Below are 19,076 nucleotides of genomic sequence, written 5' to 3'. Positions count from 1 at the left end.
ACTCAACAATCTGAGACCAAAACTCTGCACGTGCACTCGCCACATTGGGCGCATAGATGTTCAGGAAGCCCACGAGACAACCCTGAACCTGCATAGTGATCCACTGAGCCCTACCTGGCACAATAATCCCTCTACCCACAATGGCCTGCTGCAAAGAATCTGCAATAATCATACATACCCCGCCCTGGATGCCTCCAGGTCCAAATGCAGTGACCAAAAGTCTCAAAACGTCCACGCAAAAGCTGACCACAACGTCTAATGTGGCTCTCACACAGATGGTGTTGTTGTAGTATAAGAAGGTCAATCTCTCCTCCCACAAGGCATCGCTGAAGCTCCTGACGCAGTCGGCCCCTCTGACGCTGAAACTGGGGCCCATTTAATCCTTGTACATTCTATGAGACGATCCTCATGGGAGCGAGAGAGAACTGATGCTGCCACAACAGCTAACCCGTGCTATCTTTGAGGCAGGCTTGGATGGGGAGTAATCCGCATCCGAACGTCCTTGAGATAGGCGTGACTGCAGAGAGTGTCTAGCACAGGCCGAAGTAGACTGAGCCGTGCGTAAAGCAACCTCCTCTGTCCAAGAGTCCTCATGTATGTGTACATAGCATGGCGGGCTTTGCGTGTCAGTAAAAAAGTGGACCACAATGTGTCCATATCCTGCTGCGTCTGGAGGCGTCACAATAAACTTGGCCAATGGCCAAAGAGTCTGAAGCAAGTCTGTAACCCCTAGGTCTCCCATGTGGTGAGAGAACTCTAGGGCTCGTGTCTGAAGCCACTCCAAAACTGAGTCTATAGTCCACTCAGCCTAGTCCCTGCCGCATAGGGGAAAAGAGAAGCCAACCACTGAGTCCATGGCCTCTATCCCCCTAGCTGCAAGGAAAAGTATGAACTTTGAAGCAGGCAGCCTCAAGGTCTGGTGAGGGGTCGCCGAGAAAACGTGTAAAGTCATAGGAAAAGAAATCCCAACGGCGACAAATGTCGAAGCTCGTCAGACCTCGAGGAACTGTTGCAAAGGGAGACGTCTGCACCGGAAGGAGGGGGTCGCAAGAAAGGCTGTCCCTCTCTCGCTAAGCGACTCGTGGCAAAGGCGCTGCCAAGAGATCTCCTAGCAGTCGAGGAAGGCCTTGCCCCCTGGGACTGTTGCATGACTGGAGTGGGAGGAGGTGGGGGAGCAGGGGGAGAAGGGAGGGCGAGGGGGATCGGCAAAGGTGGGAGGGCGAGATGGAGAGGCAGAGGGAGGAGGAGGGGGGGAACTCGGGGGGGGGGGGGGGGGGGGGGGGGGGGGGGCTATCGAAGGTTAGGCTGAGGTGGAGGCTGTAAAGGGTCGAAACGGTTACTCGTGGGAACCCACTGCTTCTGGGCAAGAGCTTGAGGACCACTCTGCGTCACAAGACGGGCACCACGTGCTAATAGAAAAGAACAGACTGAACAGACTTTTAGCACTTCAATAACAACTGAACTGAGAGAGAGAGAGAGAGAGAGAGAGAGACAACACACGACACGGAGTGGCGGAATTCCGCCCCAGAGAGTATTGGCCCCAAACCTTGGCGCCCCTTTCTGTATTTCTTTATATTGCATCAACACAGTACAAGCCGGTACTCCAGACTCTGCACCTTCTCTAGGAAGCATGCCAGAGAACGAGCCCTAGCCTCATATTTAAAGGCCCTAGGCCCCAAAAGCAGTTTTACATGAAAAGCCTTCAAACTCAAAAGCTTCTGGTCCAAAAGCAATGCCAAAAAGCTGCCAGCGTAAATCAAGGAAATCCGTACAATAGTCAGCGCAAAATGTGAAAATCCGTACAACCTGCCACGTCATGAGTTTGTGTGTGTGTGCGGGTTCTGCTTCATTTTAATCCTTTATGTCACTTGGGGCCCCCTCGGACGGGGTCCCCATAAGTTGGTAGGACTTCTTCTTCTGTCACTTGTTCTTCTTAGGGTTTAGGCCCCTCGGCCGGCATCTGTAAGTTGGCCCCATTCTTAGGGCTTTGACACGTCAGCAGTTTGTGACACTCTTGAGTGCCAGGTTGGCGCGGTGGTCTCTGCCGACATCGACCACGAACCTGCTGCTAGCCCTCCTCCGCTTGAGCCCTAGGCTTGGAGGGTGGCTCTGCCTGTGCACTTTGTGGCTTTGCTTGCTGTTGCTGGCCAGCCCTTGAGGGCTGGGGCTGGGCGTGAGGAGTAGGTCGGGGTCTCCTCCGTGGACAGGCCTTCGCAAGATGGCCCATCTGTCGACAAATGAAACATTGATTCGGGAGGCCCGAATACTCCACGCTCTGTCTGAACCAACCCCCACTCACCCGAGGAAGTAGTATGACCTTCGGGAGAGTGTGGGTGTCCCTAACCAGAACTCTTATTGAGGGAATGCCGGCCGCCTTGGCAACTACTGAGGCTACCGTGTGAGGTGTCTCCAGGACAGTCCCAATCTCTGAGCCTATCCTGGACAAAAGTGGTAGGCATTCCCTCCTCAAACCGGGAAAGCGGACGGAGATGGGAAGGTCTGCCTCCTCTACTAGAACATCCGAAGTTGGGTCAAAACCGTGTCTCCACTGTCGAAAGTAGGCTCGAACTGCTCGGATGGGCAAGGGGCTCATCGCTATGACCTTGGACGCCATCTCGGAGGTCTCAAACTCTATGTGATAGTAGCCACGTCCGAGGAACTGAACGTCCAAGATCTTGCCCACCTCTGCAAGAAGGTGGGCCTAGAGAAGGTCACGCAGCTCTCTTCTGCTGGGTTTGGTGCCGAGAAACTTGCAAATGATGGAAGTCGCCTGCTGCAGGCGTTTCACCTTTGGGGCTAGGCTCGCTTGCTGTGTCGGAGTGAGAGCAAGTCGAATGGTGGGCTCAACGGGGTGGAGTGAGGGGACTTCATCAGAGTCCCTCTGTGGCGGAGCTTGAGCCTCCATCTATGTTTGCTATTGTGGCGGAGAAAAAAAAGTGGGACAGCTTGTAGAGGTTTACCGATTTTTCTCAAGTTTAATAAGAATAAAGAAATACCGAAAGGGGCGCTAGTCTTTGGGGCCTACAGGGTGTCGCTGTAGGGCTTGGTAGCGCTCTAGCTACCAAGTCGTGAAATGTCTTGAAGTGTTGAATTCTAGTCAAGGTTTATTTGCAAAGTTTCTGTGTGTCCTAAAGTCTAAAGTAAAGTTTCAAGTGTGAGCCAAAAGTCTACCGCCCTACGGGCCGGTTTCACCTTGTCGTGAAAGAATCCAATAGGCCTGCAAGTGTCCTGCCCAATAGGATCTGTGGTGTCTGTAGTCAAACTGTATGGAGAAAATGGAGAAGCATAGGAACCGTCATCAATATGCACGGAAGCCTGTCAATGCATGAACCTGCAACCCAATGTGGCCAGGTGGCTCCAGGAAGGCCAGATGTAGCAATCTGCACCGTAAACGTCCTCCGAAACAAGGAAAGCCAGAATAAGCAGTCTGCATTGTAGAAACTACCGTAAGCTGCTGCAGTCACCGGGAGACCGCACGGACCACCATCGGATGGTGTCCTGTCAGTAGGTAGGGTAATCCAAGATGAGAGGAAAGCCATACTAAATAGTCTGCACTGTGAAGGGCCTTTGAGAAGAGGTGTGGTCAGACCAAGCTGTCTGCGTCGTGATCTGAGTGTAAGCAACTCTGAAGGTAGCAATATATATGATCAAGAGTGTAGAAGAGCAGCTGCACTACCATCCAAGCCAAACTCCGGGTGTAGTCGTTTAATGCCTGATCTCCCGTGTCTCGCGGATAAACTCTCCAATAAATTCCAAAATACTGAAGTCCCACTCCAGTGTGTAGATCCAAGCAATGAACCTATCCAAGAAGAGATCCAAGATCCTCTCCCTAAGTCCATGTATATGCTCCTGTGTAAGCAAGTGATCTGACGTGTCGAGGTCAAGTGGTGAGTGTTTGTCCACCCAAGATGGTGGTGTCTTCTATGGGAATGTCGGAATCCCATATGCCATGAGCATGGTCATATCTCGTGTGAGCTCCCTTGATGAGTGCATAGGTGTGTCCATAGCAAACCACAAGTCAGCACCCCCTCTGGAGTGCGCAACCGCCGAAGATGCTGGTGCAAGTGCTCAGGTTTTTGCTGAAAACGCAGCACAAGGCAAAAACGCAGAAGTTGCTCAAAAACGCAGGGCTGATCTGATGCCGATTGCTGGGTTTCGTTGTAGGGAGGGGGCGCGAAGAGAGGGAGCAGCAGATCGCAGCAAGCAAAAAACACAGTCTGAACCAAAAACGCTGCTGATCTCAAAAAATGCTAGGCTGGATTTTAGCACTTCTAGCGATGAAAAGCTGTAAAAAGCTAGCGCTAGGGCTTCCAGAAGGAGATCGCAGATTTCTTCACGTGCTGGCGATTGATACCATGTGCGGGCGAGCAGCGGAGAGGGTGAGAGCCACGCGCACCGAAAACGTTGGAGAGAGAGAGAGAGAGAGAGAGAGAGAGAGAGAGAGAGAGAGAGAGAGAGAGAGAGAGAGAGAGAGAGAGAGAGAGAGAACGCTAGAAGCACAAATGCTCTCAATAACACAATGCCTGAATACATTACCCCAAGCACTCCTTTCATAGGATTTTGGGTTGAGGTAGGGCAAAAATGTGTAACTGGTGCAAAAAACATAAAAGCCCAAAAATGGCTAAGAATGTGTGTGCACCCAGCCAGAGGCTCAAAAATGACCGGCCGGACACGTGCTAAAGTGTCCGCTTGTGCAACCTACGTGGTGTGCAATGGGTGGCAGCATGGGACAATCATTAGCCGTACAAAATGGCGAAGCAACAGTGGTGTAACACAATACACGTGCCTGAACCATCCTTCTTGTGTACAATTAGATTAAGGGAACAAGAATGTAGCCCTTGTCCAACAATTTGGTGACTTGGGTGAAAAGGCCATCGTGCTGTGCTTTATAGTTTGTTAGGGAGTGAGGATCTGTGAATGTGAGGGACTCCATGATCTTCAGGTCTGGAGGGAGGCAACACATCAGGAGGAGGTTCTTCAAATCAATTGGGATATTGTTGTAAAAAGTGGAGAGTGTCATAGACTCATCAACATAATCAGGTTTGACATCGATCATTATGCAGAACAAGACTTTTACATTAATTTGGAAACAAAGCAAGCACATAGAGCTGGCACAGATTAATCCTTGAACTTAGCATCAAGTTTAAGTTGTTTGCTCTTATGGGTTAGAAGGCTTTCTTGATCACGGTAGTAGATTAGGGAATTATATTTTATCAAACGAAGGCATATCAAGCTAAGCATCACATTCAGCTACTTCCATGATGTGGAAGTCAATTGAACCTACAAATTTTTGAACATGTACTAGGAGAGAGGCCACAAGTGGTGTAGTAGAATAATTGGTGCCACTCGCCATACGAGCTTCAGGAGAGTTATTTTGCAATTCATCAATGCCAAGCTACTTGGCAAGCTGAGTGAAACTGATTTTGGGCAGATTTCGGAGAAAGAAGATGAGGGCTTCCTTGCCATGTCCCCAAGGTCTGCAAGGTTCGCTTGAAGGATCATGAACTGGTTTTCCCACCAAATTTGGAACCAAGCCTATAGTGACCCTAAGATGGAGTAGTGCTAGGTAGGGGACCGAGGAGGCGACGGTGGTAGTATCTCTAGAACTCTACCACGAAGAGTATCAAGGGGATTGTGAATAGCAAAGAGAAGAGGAGGATAAGAAGAATTCAGATAAGCAGGAAGATCCTACTAATCAATCCATTCATCTATCGGATTTTACTTTTTTCCTTGGCTTGTAAAGAAAAGTGTCAAGACCACATATTGGGCATGTGTGTCTATAATTGACAAGCCACTGGCGAGGCGGTAGAAGCACTGCAACCTTGAACTTGAAAGAGAGAACATCGCACTTGTAGTCGAGACATGAAGTGGTGGAGTGCAATTTCAGATGCTTTGGCCCCAAAGTTTGACACCCCTTTCGGTACTTTTTTTTTAATCAATAAAGTCACAGAGTACACCTGCTGGGGAGTCACTCTCTAATCGTGGAACTGTGAACTGATCTGCGAGAGCTCTGTTGAGGCACTACTTATGAAGTCTCTAGGCCCAAAACAAATTAATACAAAAACCTGGCACCCAAAAGCAATTCTGCTAAATACTGACACCTCATGGTCAAAAAACATGCCATCTCACCTCATTTGGCTGCCATGTCATCACCCAGAATTTCTGGCCTGGTTCACAAGATACTCCCCATGGACAGGCCACACCATGAGTATGTGTCGCTGCCATGTCAGCAAATCATCCCCTCTCTTTCCATTTTTAAAGGCATTAATTTTTGGACTGAGGGGCCCAATCCAATGTCTTGCTTTGACTTGTGCAATTTTCATGATTAGTGACCATGTAATCAACATATATGTTGAAGTTGTCTACACACCTGTTAGATGGTATTCATACATGCACTAATACTGCTTCAAATTTTTGAAAACCCATCTCAAAACTGCATGATATCAATTGCAATCCCATTTCAAATCTTCTCATTTCGAATCTTCAGGAGTGCCATGGTGATGGTGATGATGGTCTCTAGGCGCTAGGCTCTCTCATCTAGGCCCATTATTTGGCCATGGAGCAGTGGATGAAAAAATCTTTGGGAAGAAACCATGTTGCCTCTGTTGAATCATAGATTAGAGCATGTTTGGTTTAAGAAGCGCTTTTCGATACACCCTTCACACCCATAATTCTTGGTGCGCCTCTTTGCTGGTCTTGATTACTTTGTGGATCTCACATCTGATCATGGTGAAAGTGGGTAATGGGGAGAAAGAGGGCAGGGTGTGAGAGGTAAAGGGAGCACCAAGCCTAACCCTTTATGCTGTTTTCAGGGAAAGTCCAGGTTGTGTTGGTGTGGAATGACAGATCTGAGCAGTCCTCAACTGCAGCTCATTTGAAAGACTTGTCTGAGGTTGGAAAGATCCACAACTGTAGAGTTTACTTGTTTCCTGTAGCTCAGTGATAGTTCCTTGAATGTTGGTACATGGATCCATAATGTTGACTTCAGTAATTGAAGAATTAAACGCTGCAGTTTGTCCTCGCACTTCTCTTTTGCAGTTTTTATGGAATAAAGGTGGTGCAAAGAGTGAAAATCCAATGATTCATTCTGTTTGGGCTAACTTTCAGACTTCACGAACAAATGTAAGTGCTTTCTGTCTTTAAAGCTTGTGTAAGACTGGACGTTTCTGTTGGCTGCAAGTAGGTACAGACAGATGCAGTGATAAAGTGAGGCACAAGCTAATAATCTACCTGTGTCATGCAATTTAAACAAAGCATCGCCCCTTAATATCAGATGTGTAGTCTGAAAGTCAGCCATTGACGTAGTGGATACTGAAAAGTGATTATTGCAGATAATTTTTGGGGGACGATGGAGGCATTTGCTGGGTGACCAACAATGCTGGGAGCGCATTGGTGGTGTCGACATCTGCTTAACTCCTTCTAGCTTCTCACAGGCGAATCTTCAGGTTTTACTTTGTGTAGAGTTAACAGAAATATTTGCAATCTTTGATATTCTAATGTCGAGTCTAGCTCTTTGATGCTTAGTGAAGCCATTTACATGCATGTTTTATGCTTGCATATTTGGAAGCGCGCAAGCAGATAATCCTTACTGCCTGGTAAGATGCCTGCGTACTGTGCCTGTGTAACTTCTACTGATTCAGTTTGGCCATCTTCCATTTCAGCAACAAAAGATAATCCACCCACATTAGCTTATTACCAAGCTCTAGGAAGTTAGGAAATTGAATGAACTACAGAGTGAGACTAACTGGATAGGGAAGGCAGTCAGAATTCTTCCTTTTTTCAGCACTTAAAATTATTTTTTTGGGATGACAGTTCTGACTTTTCGGAGACTAGAAAAGTTTAGAGTGTATGTGTATATCTGTATTTTATGTGTCTGGGTATATGTGTTTTCCCATAAGAAACAGCCAAATAGCCTCGTGGCAGATTCTACTTTACACCTATTCCATGTTTATTCAAAGATGTCCCAGCTTTCATGATATCACTTGCTACTCATTTTTATTTTTTATGGAAGATAGTGATCTCAAGGAAATTCATGAGAAGGAAAGAGTTAATTGTTGTTTGCATTCGGATGCGAATGGTTCAAGAGAGGTGTTTCTTTCGTCCCCTCTTGTGATTCGTTTTACTAAACGATATTCATTGCGATTTGGCCCTTCAAATACGGCTGCCTGTGAGTGGTTTTTTGAATCACTCTAGCAATTGTGCCTGTCAGGAGAAGTCTTTTGCCAAGTGACCACACATTTCGTTTAGCTCTTTGAATCCTCATCTTGTTGTTCCTTGATCACATCATCCTTGATGGAATGAATTCTTTCTTGCAAGTTGCGAGCCAAAGGTCAGTTTGCACATGGTGGGGTAGAATCCTGTTCCAGTTGATGGAAAAATGTTGAGGAAGTTTGAAACAGGCCTTTGTAGAGGAGTGCAAAAAACGAAAAAAACAGCTTCATATGCTCTGATATGGAACATCTTTGCCTTGAATCCATAGGCAACTGTTTTAAAGTTTTGGATTGGTAGTTTACTCAATGAACATGTACAGTTCGAACGCATGGCTTTTATACACTTGGGTCTTGGACCTTGAACAATGGACATTGGACTTGGCTTTCTGTTGAGACATGTGCTCGCATGTACATTCCCAGAAATGCCTTGTGGGGTAGCTTTTTGCAGGGTCTGGTACCACATGTACTTACGTGGGAACGTCATCTATTCATAGGCTCACGAGCAAAGACTGCTCATACTGATGTGGCATTGCATAGCATATTTGTGCACTTGTGTTTCTTATTCTTGCTTGCTACTTTCTTGCATGAACGTAAATAGTTTTGGAAAATGGGGATGCCCGCTTGGAACCCGTGTGCATGCGATTTGGTGTCGACACATATTTGTGGCTTGTGAACTGAAATGGTATAGCCCCAGGGCTTTACGGGATGAGAAAATCATTGGAGTAGAGCCTTGGGTGACCAAAACGTCACTTAGAACACTAATAAATGTGTGTACACACACATTGTTTTTTATTTTTTTAAGCGGACTTTAATTGAAGAATTGAAAGTTTGACATGTTGAAAGTCTAGAAAGACAGAATTTTAAGAGATTTTACGAATTTGAGCTTCTACAGCACTTTTGGGGGCTGAAAACTTAAATATTGCAGCAATTTCTTGCATTTTGAAGCTTTCCATCGCCATATCCAGCCTTCAGGGGTCTCCTTTCATCAGCTTACACCACTTTTCTCACTGTATGTGGGCATTTTTTGTCAAAAAATCCATCAGCTTGCTGGGTTTTCTTTTTTTTTGAGTTTTTCTCTCATTTTCAGCCACCTCTCTCTCGTTTAGATTATGGGGAAGCTCGCTCTTCAACCTACGATTGCGGTGGATGACTACTATCGTAAAGAATTGCATTGAAGTTGTAGATTTCCATGGTTCAAGAAGTTTCATTTGGGCAGACTTTGTTCAATCTACTAGTGTAGCATTCTCTTGACACTCGACCTATGTGTCTATAGATTTTGGCTGGCTTGGTTGGGAGACAATTGCAAGCAAATGGAACAGAATGTGGGGAATTGGACTAGAGAGAAGGGACATAGAGCTTGGAGGATCCTTGACATTCACTCGTTTGCAATGGTAGTAACACATGTGAACACGTTTAGGATTTTTGGGGCCATTTTTTCCTCATTAGCAGGTTTTTTCGCCCATACGTTGTAGATATAGGCTAACTTATCTTTATACTTGCACACCAAGAAATACTACTGCCTCTTGTCTGCCCTTGAGGCTTGAGCTTCTCCTCCTCCTTGCTTTGTCTTTGCATTCTTGCAAGCCTAAATTCAACAGGGAAAAAGTGTAGTCCATTTTCTTTGACTACTGCTAGAAGCTATTGCTTGAGCTCAGCTAGGGGTGAAGAACCAGGGCAGTACTTCGTGCTTGCTCTTTACCTCCCTTCTTTTCTGGTGTTGATCTTTATTCTCCCCTTCTCTTGCCTGCTTTTGAAGATCCGCTACTCTGTAGGAAGCTATTTTTTCCCACAAGCAAAGTAGTGCCAGAGAAGGCCATAAGAAAAACCCTTGGCTGTACTTCTCCTCCATGACTGGTAGTGGCAAAAAGGTATTCTAGGGGGATCTATGCTTAAGATGCAAAAAATTACGTTTAGGGTAATTGTTTCATCATCATCATTGGAATGCTTTAGGGTTATTGTTTTATTAGCAGCACCTACTATGCGGCTTTCACCTAACACATTGCCTTAACTTCTTCTTCTCTTAATTATGTGGTGCAAACTCCTGAAGATGCCCCGGAAAGCAAATTGTACACTGTGAGCCCATGGTTGAGGTTAGTTAAGGCTGGATTGTCTGTGTCCATTTAAGTGTTTGTAGTATCATGTAGAGTACATAGCCCTGAAGTCTTAGGTGCCCTCTATGACCCTTGATATTGGTGATTCTCTGCCTGGTCATTTATATTCTCTAGCTAGCAAGGGCACTCTCACCTTCTTTGAAGAGGATTCAGATTTCACAATGATTTTTGTATGGCAGCGATTTGTTTATTTTTTATTTTTTGGGGCTTTTGGGGGGGGGGGGGGGGGGGGGGGGGGGGGTATTGAACTTTCGTGACTTTGAACATTTTGCTACATAATAACACCTCCTTCTCGCTTGCAAGAAATGAATGGCTGCTGCATCCAGCATTGTGATTTGTGAATAGATCTGAGGCAAAGCTTGTGAGGTTGTATGAAGTATTATCCACAGGAACATCTTGAATAATTCTATTTTTTTCCTCTCAAATGGCAGGCCTTTGAGTCTATGTTGCGCAAGATGCAAAAGTTTGTGAAGCCAAGAAAGGCAGTTGTTGAGCTATATGCTGGCTCAGGAATTATTGGTTTGTCTCTTGCAGCAACCTGTGAATGCAGGTGATTTGTTATGGGCAGCTATCCAGATTCTCATGTTAGAAAAGGATATATGAATGAAAGAAAATGAGTCTTGCATAATAGAAAGGTGTCTGCTATGGAGATAAGTCTATACCCTTGGTGACGCTAATTATCTGGTCTTTTTAGGGCTGTGAGGTGCGTGGAGGTTAACAAAGAAGCAAAGACATCCTTTGATCTCTCTCTTGCACGGCTCTCCAGTCCTAATAAGTCGAGCATCAGCTGGCATTGTGCAGATGTATCAGCGGTAACAAAAGTCTTCACATTTCATCTGCATGGTCAAAAAACTCTGCATTTGTACATCGCTAAGTGTTGAGAAACAAGCTAACTTTTGTAAACCCTCAACAGACTCCTATCAACTGGTTGAAAGGGTGCGACGTTGTTATTATGGACCCTCCTCGGAAGGGATTAGATCCACCGCTTATTGAGGCTCTTCGGACAGTGTCATCAAGGGGCAATGCAAAGACTACATCTCCATCACCCAAAGAACCATTAGAAAAGTAAAATTTCTCAATTTCCTGTAATTCACACACTCACGTGCACACACACATGCTTGTGCATGTTTGCGCACACTCACACATGCGTGCGTGCGCATACAAGCGCGCACGCGCATGCACACACCATGTTGCTCTCATGCATGCACACATGCAAACTTATGATGATCGACATCCTTTCGATGTGCATAAACATGAAGCACATCATTGTGACGTGCCTATTGGTTGCACAATTTTGGGATTTTCTCTTCCTGTTTTGCACCCCTTTGCCATATAATGTTAGCGTCATCCGGTGGTCCAAGTGGTTGTTTTTCTTCGTTTTATATTTATTGGCAACCTGGGCATTAGTATGCAGATCCATATGAGGAACATCCTCTAGCTACCCATTTTCAGCATACATAGCAACCAAGTAGTGCTTGCATCCTTGTTTGCAGGGCATTCTTTCATAAACTTAACCAGTTGCCAACAAGGGACACAATGATCAGCAAATGTGCCCATTTCAACCTGAAGCACTAGATTTGCGTATCCGGGGAGTTAATATGTGGCAAGGTAGGACGCTTTGTTGCAGTACCTTAAAGCATTCAGATTGTATGTCCATTGTTTGCTGAGACACTAGTAGGAACTGTTGGTTTGCCAATTTCTGCCATGGCATAAAGTAGTACTGGCAAATACATAGCAGGGCATCCTTCAACCTCCACCTCTTTGTTTTGCTCCGTTGCCTCTCACATTTTCTTCTACAGTCATATACTCTGACAAGGATCCATCAGAACCACTTGCTGTTAAAGTCATGCATCCCATGTGAACGTGCCAAGTTTTTAGCCTATGTATTTAGTTTATCTTATGTATTCGACATGGTTTATTGGGCTGGGTTGGGCACTGGGAAGTATATAAGGGCCTCTGGGGCTATCAATTTGCCATGTGGTCAGAGTTAATTGTAGCAATCTCAAGTTTGGTTTGTCAATCTCTTTCTATTCTCTCTCTCTCTCTCACTCTCATACCTTTCTCCTGCCGCAAGTGTGTCGCATCTATGTTTCCACATTGTGCTATTGTGACATAGTATCAGACATCTTCGGCTCGCGATCCTGCATGGCGACGATGGTGGGAAGACGAACAGGAGGGGATCTTGTGAGAACGAGTGCATGAGCGTGATCTGCTCGCTATTGCTTGAGGAAGAGAAGATTGGCTTCGATTTCCTTGAGGACACATCGGGGGTTTTGAGATTGCCGCCCTCGTTTTTTTAAAACATTGTCCAGATTGCGCTTATAATTAACGCTGCTTCAAGGCTTTTTACATCGCTACCCTTCCATGCTGTCTACTACAGGCAACACTGCGTTCCTTGCTATTACCTGCGCAGTGCAATTTGACTTTGAAGAGCTTGGGTCAGGTGGTTACATGTCTAGAGGAGGCCAGCTAGCTAGCTAGCCAGGGCGATGGGGCAGAGGGCTGCTGGAGCAGGTAGAGAGTGCAAGTGATGTGATCAGCATGGGCATCACCTGTATGCTGTGAAAAATTCAGCCAGCATGCAAACCCCTCTCTGAATTGCTCGCCATTGACAGCCCTGCTGAAATGGTTCCCATGTGCAGAGCTCCGGAGGACTTCCGTGTTCGAGATGCTTGGATGGCTGACCGATTCGATTTTGTCAAGGATCGATCAGGAGTAGTTTACTCCATCTTCCTTGTGCTACCGATGCAGAGGGGTTGATGTTTCTTGAATACCCCTGTCACATGCTTTTGCCAGATTCCGGCACGTGAGAGGTATAGGGCAAACTATTGCTCCAACCTGAGTTTCTTGAGCACATTGTGTTGGTGATTTTTGGGATAGATAACTAGCTTGGCAACCCATCTTGCTGAGTATCTTGGGCGATTATTATTTGTTCATGAGCTGATTGTGGATGGCCTGGACGTGATGTATTCATGGTTCTGGCTATCAGATTTCTGGGACCAAAATGTGTTCTCTATGCGAGTAACAAGGAAACGATATGTGTTTTATGTTTGAGGATAAAGGAAACAAGATGTGTTCACTTTTCGTGAAAGTGGCTCTTGGTTTGGGAGGTGTCCATCCGACTCCACAAGCCTTGATTTATCAGCCGCTGGAAACATCAATGGCAGACCTTGAATTAAACTCTCTCTCTGCTGGAGTATGATGACTCGGGAGTCTTCCTTCCTTTTATGCACTTGAATTAAACAACCTTTCTCTTGCATGGAGGCACGAGTTTGCAGTTTTGCACCTACAACATGTGAAGTCACCTATCCATGGAATTTCTGTTTCATCTAGAGGAATATGCTAAGCCTTTGGGATTGCCTCAACTATCTCTTGTCTCAAGCTCAAGCCACTCGGCATTGCACTTGATTTTTCAAATTGAGGTTCCTTAGGCAAGGCATAAAACTAAAGCCAGCCACCCAAGGGCCATACCAACTACTAGGGGACCCCAAGCTACATGTAGGCTGTCAGTTGCAGCGGAAGTGTTTAAGGATTTAGCTCCGATCTAGTACTCTGCACAAACACAAGGTTACTTCACTTAAAAGAACTCAATTGAACTGAATGAGAGAGAGAGAGAGAGAGAGAGATGAAATGAAATGAAATGTTATATTAACGTCTTCAAAAGGCGAAAGTGACCTATGAGACCAGAAAGTTACAATGAGGTGGATCTGATACAAAGTCAGAGTAACAAGATGACAAAATGACAAAATAAAATACTATGGAATCCTAGACTGCTGGGTGTGGACTAAGCATCGGTCGCTGGCGGATCTCATCAATCTCCTCCCTGGTAAGTAGTCTGACCGGGCGTCGTGCATGTCGAGCCAAAGTGACCCGAATCCTCTGATGCAGCCTCTGTCGATGTTGTGTAGTCCTCTGCAGTCGTGGGTGTCTGGATCTCCCCAGCTCAGTCGCTCGATCAGTATGCCTCTAGTGTAAAGCGACGAGTTCTGCTGTGGTTGTAACTCCTCCGGGTGTCCAGTGGCAGCTCTAAAGAAGTCTGTGATCTGTCTCTGAGACAGGCTAGTCTTTCCTCTCATCAAGCTCTCTCTGTGTCTGCGCAGCTCGAGCAAAAACAAACCCAGGTAGGCATCTCTGATCCTCGTACCGCATGACTGTAGAGAATGGTCCAAAGCCCTCTCTGAACAAGCAATGGAAGCGGCCTTGTATCTCGTAGTAGACGGGGCAGTGGCATGTGTAGTGCAACTGTCTTAGGCTCGTGTCACACAGGGGGCATGTCTTGGCCTCTGCTGGTATTCCGTTGGACAGGCCTCTGCTGGTATTCCGTTCTCTCTCCCAGTCTTGATACGCAGCCGGTGTGAAGATGTGCATATCTGGCCAATAGCACATCGTATCCGTTGAGACAGGTGAGTGTCCATGTATCTGGGCCTTGTCACAAAACCATCCTCCGTAAGCTAAAGGAGATGCTCTCTGTAGAAAGCCATCTTTGTGCCTAGCTCTTGTACTGGCTGTATCCATGTCCTCTTGGTGTCTAGCTGAGTCAAGTCCTAGCGAATGAGCCTGGTGATCTCGGATTGTGTAAGAGTCACAGAGGGCGCATCCAGTGAGTACTCGAAAGGAGGCAATCTGTCTATGCTGAACCCATGCGCCTGAAACCATGACGTCATCTCCCCATACCAGCATGCTGTATCTCCCTGCACGGCTAACTGTCGAGAGGACTCAAGTGCAAGGCGTGCATATCTGTCTCTGGGAAGTTCCCACATGCGGTGTATGAAGGAGACAGATCTGGTGAGCGCCTCAACCACCAATGGGAAGGCAGCTAGCTCTGCTCGTATCATAGCACGTGGTACTGAAGTCTTGGCCTTAATGAGCCGCGAGATCATAGAGACCAGAGGCTTCTCCATGTCCCCCCATCCATCACTGCGGCTTGTCCTCCCGTGATGGTCCAGTGAAGGTCCCCAAATCTCAGCTCCATAGAGCAATACAGAGGCCACCAAAGTGTCAAAGAGCCAGAGCTTCGTCCGAGGCTCCTGAAAGTGAACCTGTGAACACATCCTTTCCAATTTACCCAATGCTGCCTGAGCTCTGGTCAATCTAGTCTCTGCTGCCCTCCTCAATGAAAATGTTGGCCCACTAAAAACCACTCCAAGGTAAGTGTAAGCATCTGTATACTCCACCTTCTCCTTGCTGTATGTGAAGGCGGGCGTTGACCTCCTGATCCACTGTGGGGTGGTATTAAATACCATGACCTTGGTTTTCCCAAGGTTGACGGACAAACCACTTTCTTGGGCAAACCTATGCAAAGCATCCAGTTGACGTTGCATCCCCTCCGGAGAGTCAGAGATCAAAACAATATCATCAGCATATAACAATAGTGGAATCCATGTCCCGGCCAGCTGTGCACCTCTATCACCATCTCCCTCAATGTATTCAGAAACCTCATCTACATACATAGCAAATAGAGTAGGAGAGAGCGGGCAGCCCTGCTTCACCCCAATAGTGGAGTAAACCGGTGTGGATAGACCCTTTGGGGTGCGTACATACCCCACTACTGACCTGTATAATGTCATGACCCCCCAAATGAGCTTTGTGGGTACTCCCATTTGTTGTAATCTGCGCATCAATCTCGCTCTGGGCACTATGTCAAATGCTTTACGGAAATCCACAAAGCTGCACAGAGAGAGAGAGAGAGAGAGAGAGAGAGAGAGAGAGAGAGAGAGAGAGAGAGAGAGAGAGAGAGAGAGAGAGAGAGAGAGAGTGAGTGAGAAATGAAATGAAATGTTATATTAATGTCTTCAAAAGGCCACAATGACCTATGAGACCCGAAAGTTACAAAGTGGTGGATCTGATACAGAGTCAGAGTAGCAAAATAACCTAACAACAGCAAAACAAAGATATATACTATGTGGTCCTAAGTTGGTCGATGTGAGCCAGGCAAAACACTAAGCAGAGTAATGGGCGGCTTGTTGGGATAGCTGAATCACAAGAGATCTAGCATCGGTCGTTGGCGAATCTCATCAATTTCCTCCATGGTTAGAAGTCTGACCGGGCGTCGTGTATGCCTGGCTAGTGTGCTCTGAATTTTCTGTCGTAGCCTTCGTCGATGCTGTGTAGTTCTTTGCAGTCGCGAGCGCCTGGATTTCCCCAGTTCAATTGCTTGGTCAATCAATGTGCCTCTGGTGTGAGACGGGGGGAGCTCTGCTGAGAGAGAGAGAGAGAGAGAGAGAGAGAGAGAGAGAGAGAGAGAGAGAGAGATATGAAATAAAATGAAATGAAATGATATATTAACGTTTTCAAAAGGCCAAAATGACCTATGAGACCAAGCCGTTACAACATAGTGAATCTGATACCATGTCCGGAATAAAAAAGAACTGAAACAAAAGAGAGCATGTTGGGTCCCAACCACAGTCAAGGGCCCCCTTGCTCTACTGCCAAAGCAAGTACTTGCTTTATTACTTGTGCAAATGATGATACAATGATGATAAATGCTGAGATGTTGAGATGATAATGGGTAGTCGATCCTAGTGACACTGACTCTACAAAGGATGGTCACAAGCTGCACCGGCTACCAACAAGCCACTACGTACTAGCAAGCTCCCCACTGCTGTAGCTCTGTGTGCAACTAGCCACTGGAACAAAGTGACTCCCAGTTATAAGTTTACCAACTTATGGGACCCGATCCGATGGGGCCCAAGTGCCTAGGAACATAACATTAAAATAAAGCAGGACCTACACACACACACAAAGTATTACTTGCAGACGTGGCAGTTGTACTGACGCCCCACAATATGGCTGACATGCTAACGTGGTAAGCTGTACGTAATTTCCTCATATTTTACTGGCTGCGTTTGGGAGGCTAGATGCTTTTAAAACTTGAACTTTTCATTGTAATTGCGTTTAGAGGCCAAGGGCCTTTAAATATGAGCCAAGGGCTCATTATCTGGCAGGCTCCCGCGTAGAGGTGCAGAGGATGGAGTACCGGCATTGTACCGAGATCAAGCAATATAAAGAAATACCGGAAGGGGCGCCAAGGTTTGGGGCCAGTGCTCTCTCGAGATCAAACTTCGCCACTCCTCGTCTCGTGTGCCATGCGTCTCTTTTAGTTCAATTGTTATTTGAAGTGCTAAAAATTTTTCAGTATGTTCTCTTCGTGGTGCTTGTCCGGTCGGCGGTTACAGTGGTATCAAAGCTTCATGTGTATGCTTTTCCAGAAAGCATATTGGTCCTACCAAAGAGCAAACATAGCAAGTTGGCGCTTCAAAGTTTTATCGAAAATATTATCAAAGAATCTTCGCGTTCTGACCTCAGACCTATAGCCACTCCTACCCTTACTCCATCGTGCATTGGGCACGCTCCCGTCTTCATCACTCTGTCTTACGAGGCATAAGCCATTTTTTTTCTCAGAAGGAGTGCCATGCAGTGGTGGAAATCTATAGCTACCAAGCCGCACACTCCAAGGACTTGGCAAGCTTTCAAGAAAATTTTTGGTCAAAGTTACATGCCTTTAGACATCTTTCTTTGGAGTGCAATCTATGGTAGAGTGGGGTATCCTGAAATGCTTGCCACGAAAACCCTAGCAGATTACAACTTGAAATTTCTCGACATCTCTCAACATCTCGAGCTAATAACCTTGGAGGTCCAGTGTGATTGCTACGTCTTGGGACTGCACTGTCTGTCGAGGCATGTTAAGAGCTTATGGGCCATCCTGCGGTCGGCTACAACCTTTTGGAAGAAACCTAACCCAACTTTTGGTGCAGGTCTCAGAATGGAAAGCCAGTCGTCGTTTTGAGTTGATGTCGAAAATCCTTTTTTCAAGTTTTCTAAATGTGTTCGAGAATTTGTTTGGTGATCTTGTTTGGAAATGGATGGTATCTGTTTTAAACCTGTATTGGTGCCGATTTGAATTGTTTGACTCTGGTTTTAATACTGGTTTCAATGATTGGTGATTTACTCCCGAGAGGAGTACTGAAGAAAACTGATGTTTGAGAATGCTTGCACATACTCATGGCTTGGACCCTCGTGATTATTTGCAAGGGGAGTATTGAATGTTTGAAAAGTGTTGTTTTTAGTCATGGCCCGAGACCCTTTTTTAAAAAGTGTCCGGCGGCCCACTTAATAAGTGGACAACGACTAGTTAACAAAGGCAACAAAAACAAGGTGCCCCCTTTTGTTAGCTATTTCTGGCACCATTGACCTCTCCCCCTCTTTTTTGGCGTGGGAAACAAGCCAAGGAGCATCTCCCTCATTAGGCGCCCCTACACCTGTATTCTTTCCAAGCCGACCCTCCTCTATTCTTGCTGGCTCCTGTGCCTATAAAAGCATCTTCTAGTGCTGTAGTTTAGAGAGGTTGCTGGAGGAAAAGCAAGGCGTTGAAGGAATCTACTTGCTGCTGCAGATTTCAGCCTCCAAGTTGATGCTGCCACCGATTCCTATGGCTGTCACAAGTGCACCAAATGTCCCCAGGACCAAGTAGGTGAGTTCCATCGTGGAGAAGTGCTGTTGGAGTTTGTTTCCATCGTGACAAGCTGCAGCCCATAAGCGTTGTAGATGGGGCTGATTTACAAAAAGGAACCCCCAGAGCACACCTCTTCTATGTGTAAGATTGGAAGAGAGGGTTCTCTGTATAGAGATCCACATATTTGAAGTTTTAGAACAAACATATGAGATGGGAAAATCTTTTGTCTCTGTCATTTTCAGATTGTTTACGTAGAGAGGAAGAAGAATGTGGTTGCAGATGCTTTATATCACAAACCGCAAA

General features: G+C 46.1%; 1 protein-coding gene across 3 annotated transcripts in view; it reads left to right on the top strand.

Annotated features, from left to right (window-relative positions):
* LOC147418269 (S-adenosyl-L-methionine-dependent methyltransferases superfamily protein) overlaps positions 1–19,076 on the top strand; it is a 60,291-nt gene that overhangs the window by 20,132 nt on the left and 21,083 nt on the right. For 2 of the 3 annotated variants that reach the window (XM_086506820.1, XM_086506819.1), the window contains exons 7-12: positions 6,813–6,892; positions 7,039–7,122; positions 7,332–7,445; positions 10,753–10,871; positions 11,016–11,133; positions 11,235–11,386. In XM_086506820.1, the coding sequence (XP_086362946.1) occupies positions 6,813–6,892; positions 7,039–7,122; positions 7,332–7,445; positions 10,753–10,871; positions 11,016–11,133; positions 11,235–11,386 (667 nt within the window). Of the gene's footprint in view, positions 1–6,812; positions 6,893–7,038; positions 7,123–7,331; positions 7,446–10,752; positions 10,872–11,015; positions 11,134–11,234; positions 11,387–11,814; positions 11,930–19,076 lie in introns of all 3 variants that reach the window. The other variant, XM_086506821.1, reaches the window with a different exon arrangement.

This window comes from Adiantum capillus-veneris, chromosome 30, assembly GCF_014529385.1.
Source record: "Adiantum capillus-veneris isolate H3 chromosome 30, ASM1452938v2, whole genome shotgun sequence".
NCBI classification, from domain to species: domain Eukaryota; kingdom Viridiplantae; phylum Streptophyta; class Polypodiopsida; order Polypodiales; family Pteridaceae; genus Adiantum; species Adiantum capillus-veneris.
The sequence above is the reverse complement of the archived record's forward strand: the minus strand, read 5'-3'. Positions and strand labels throughout refer to the sequence as shown.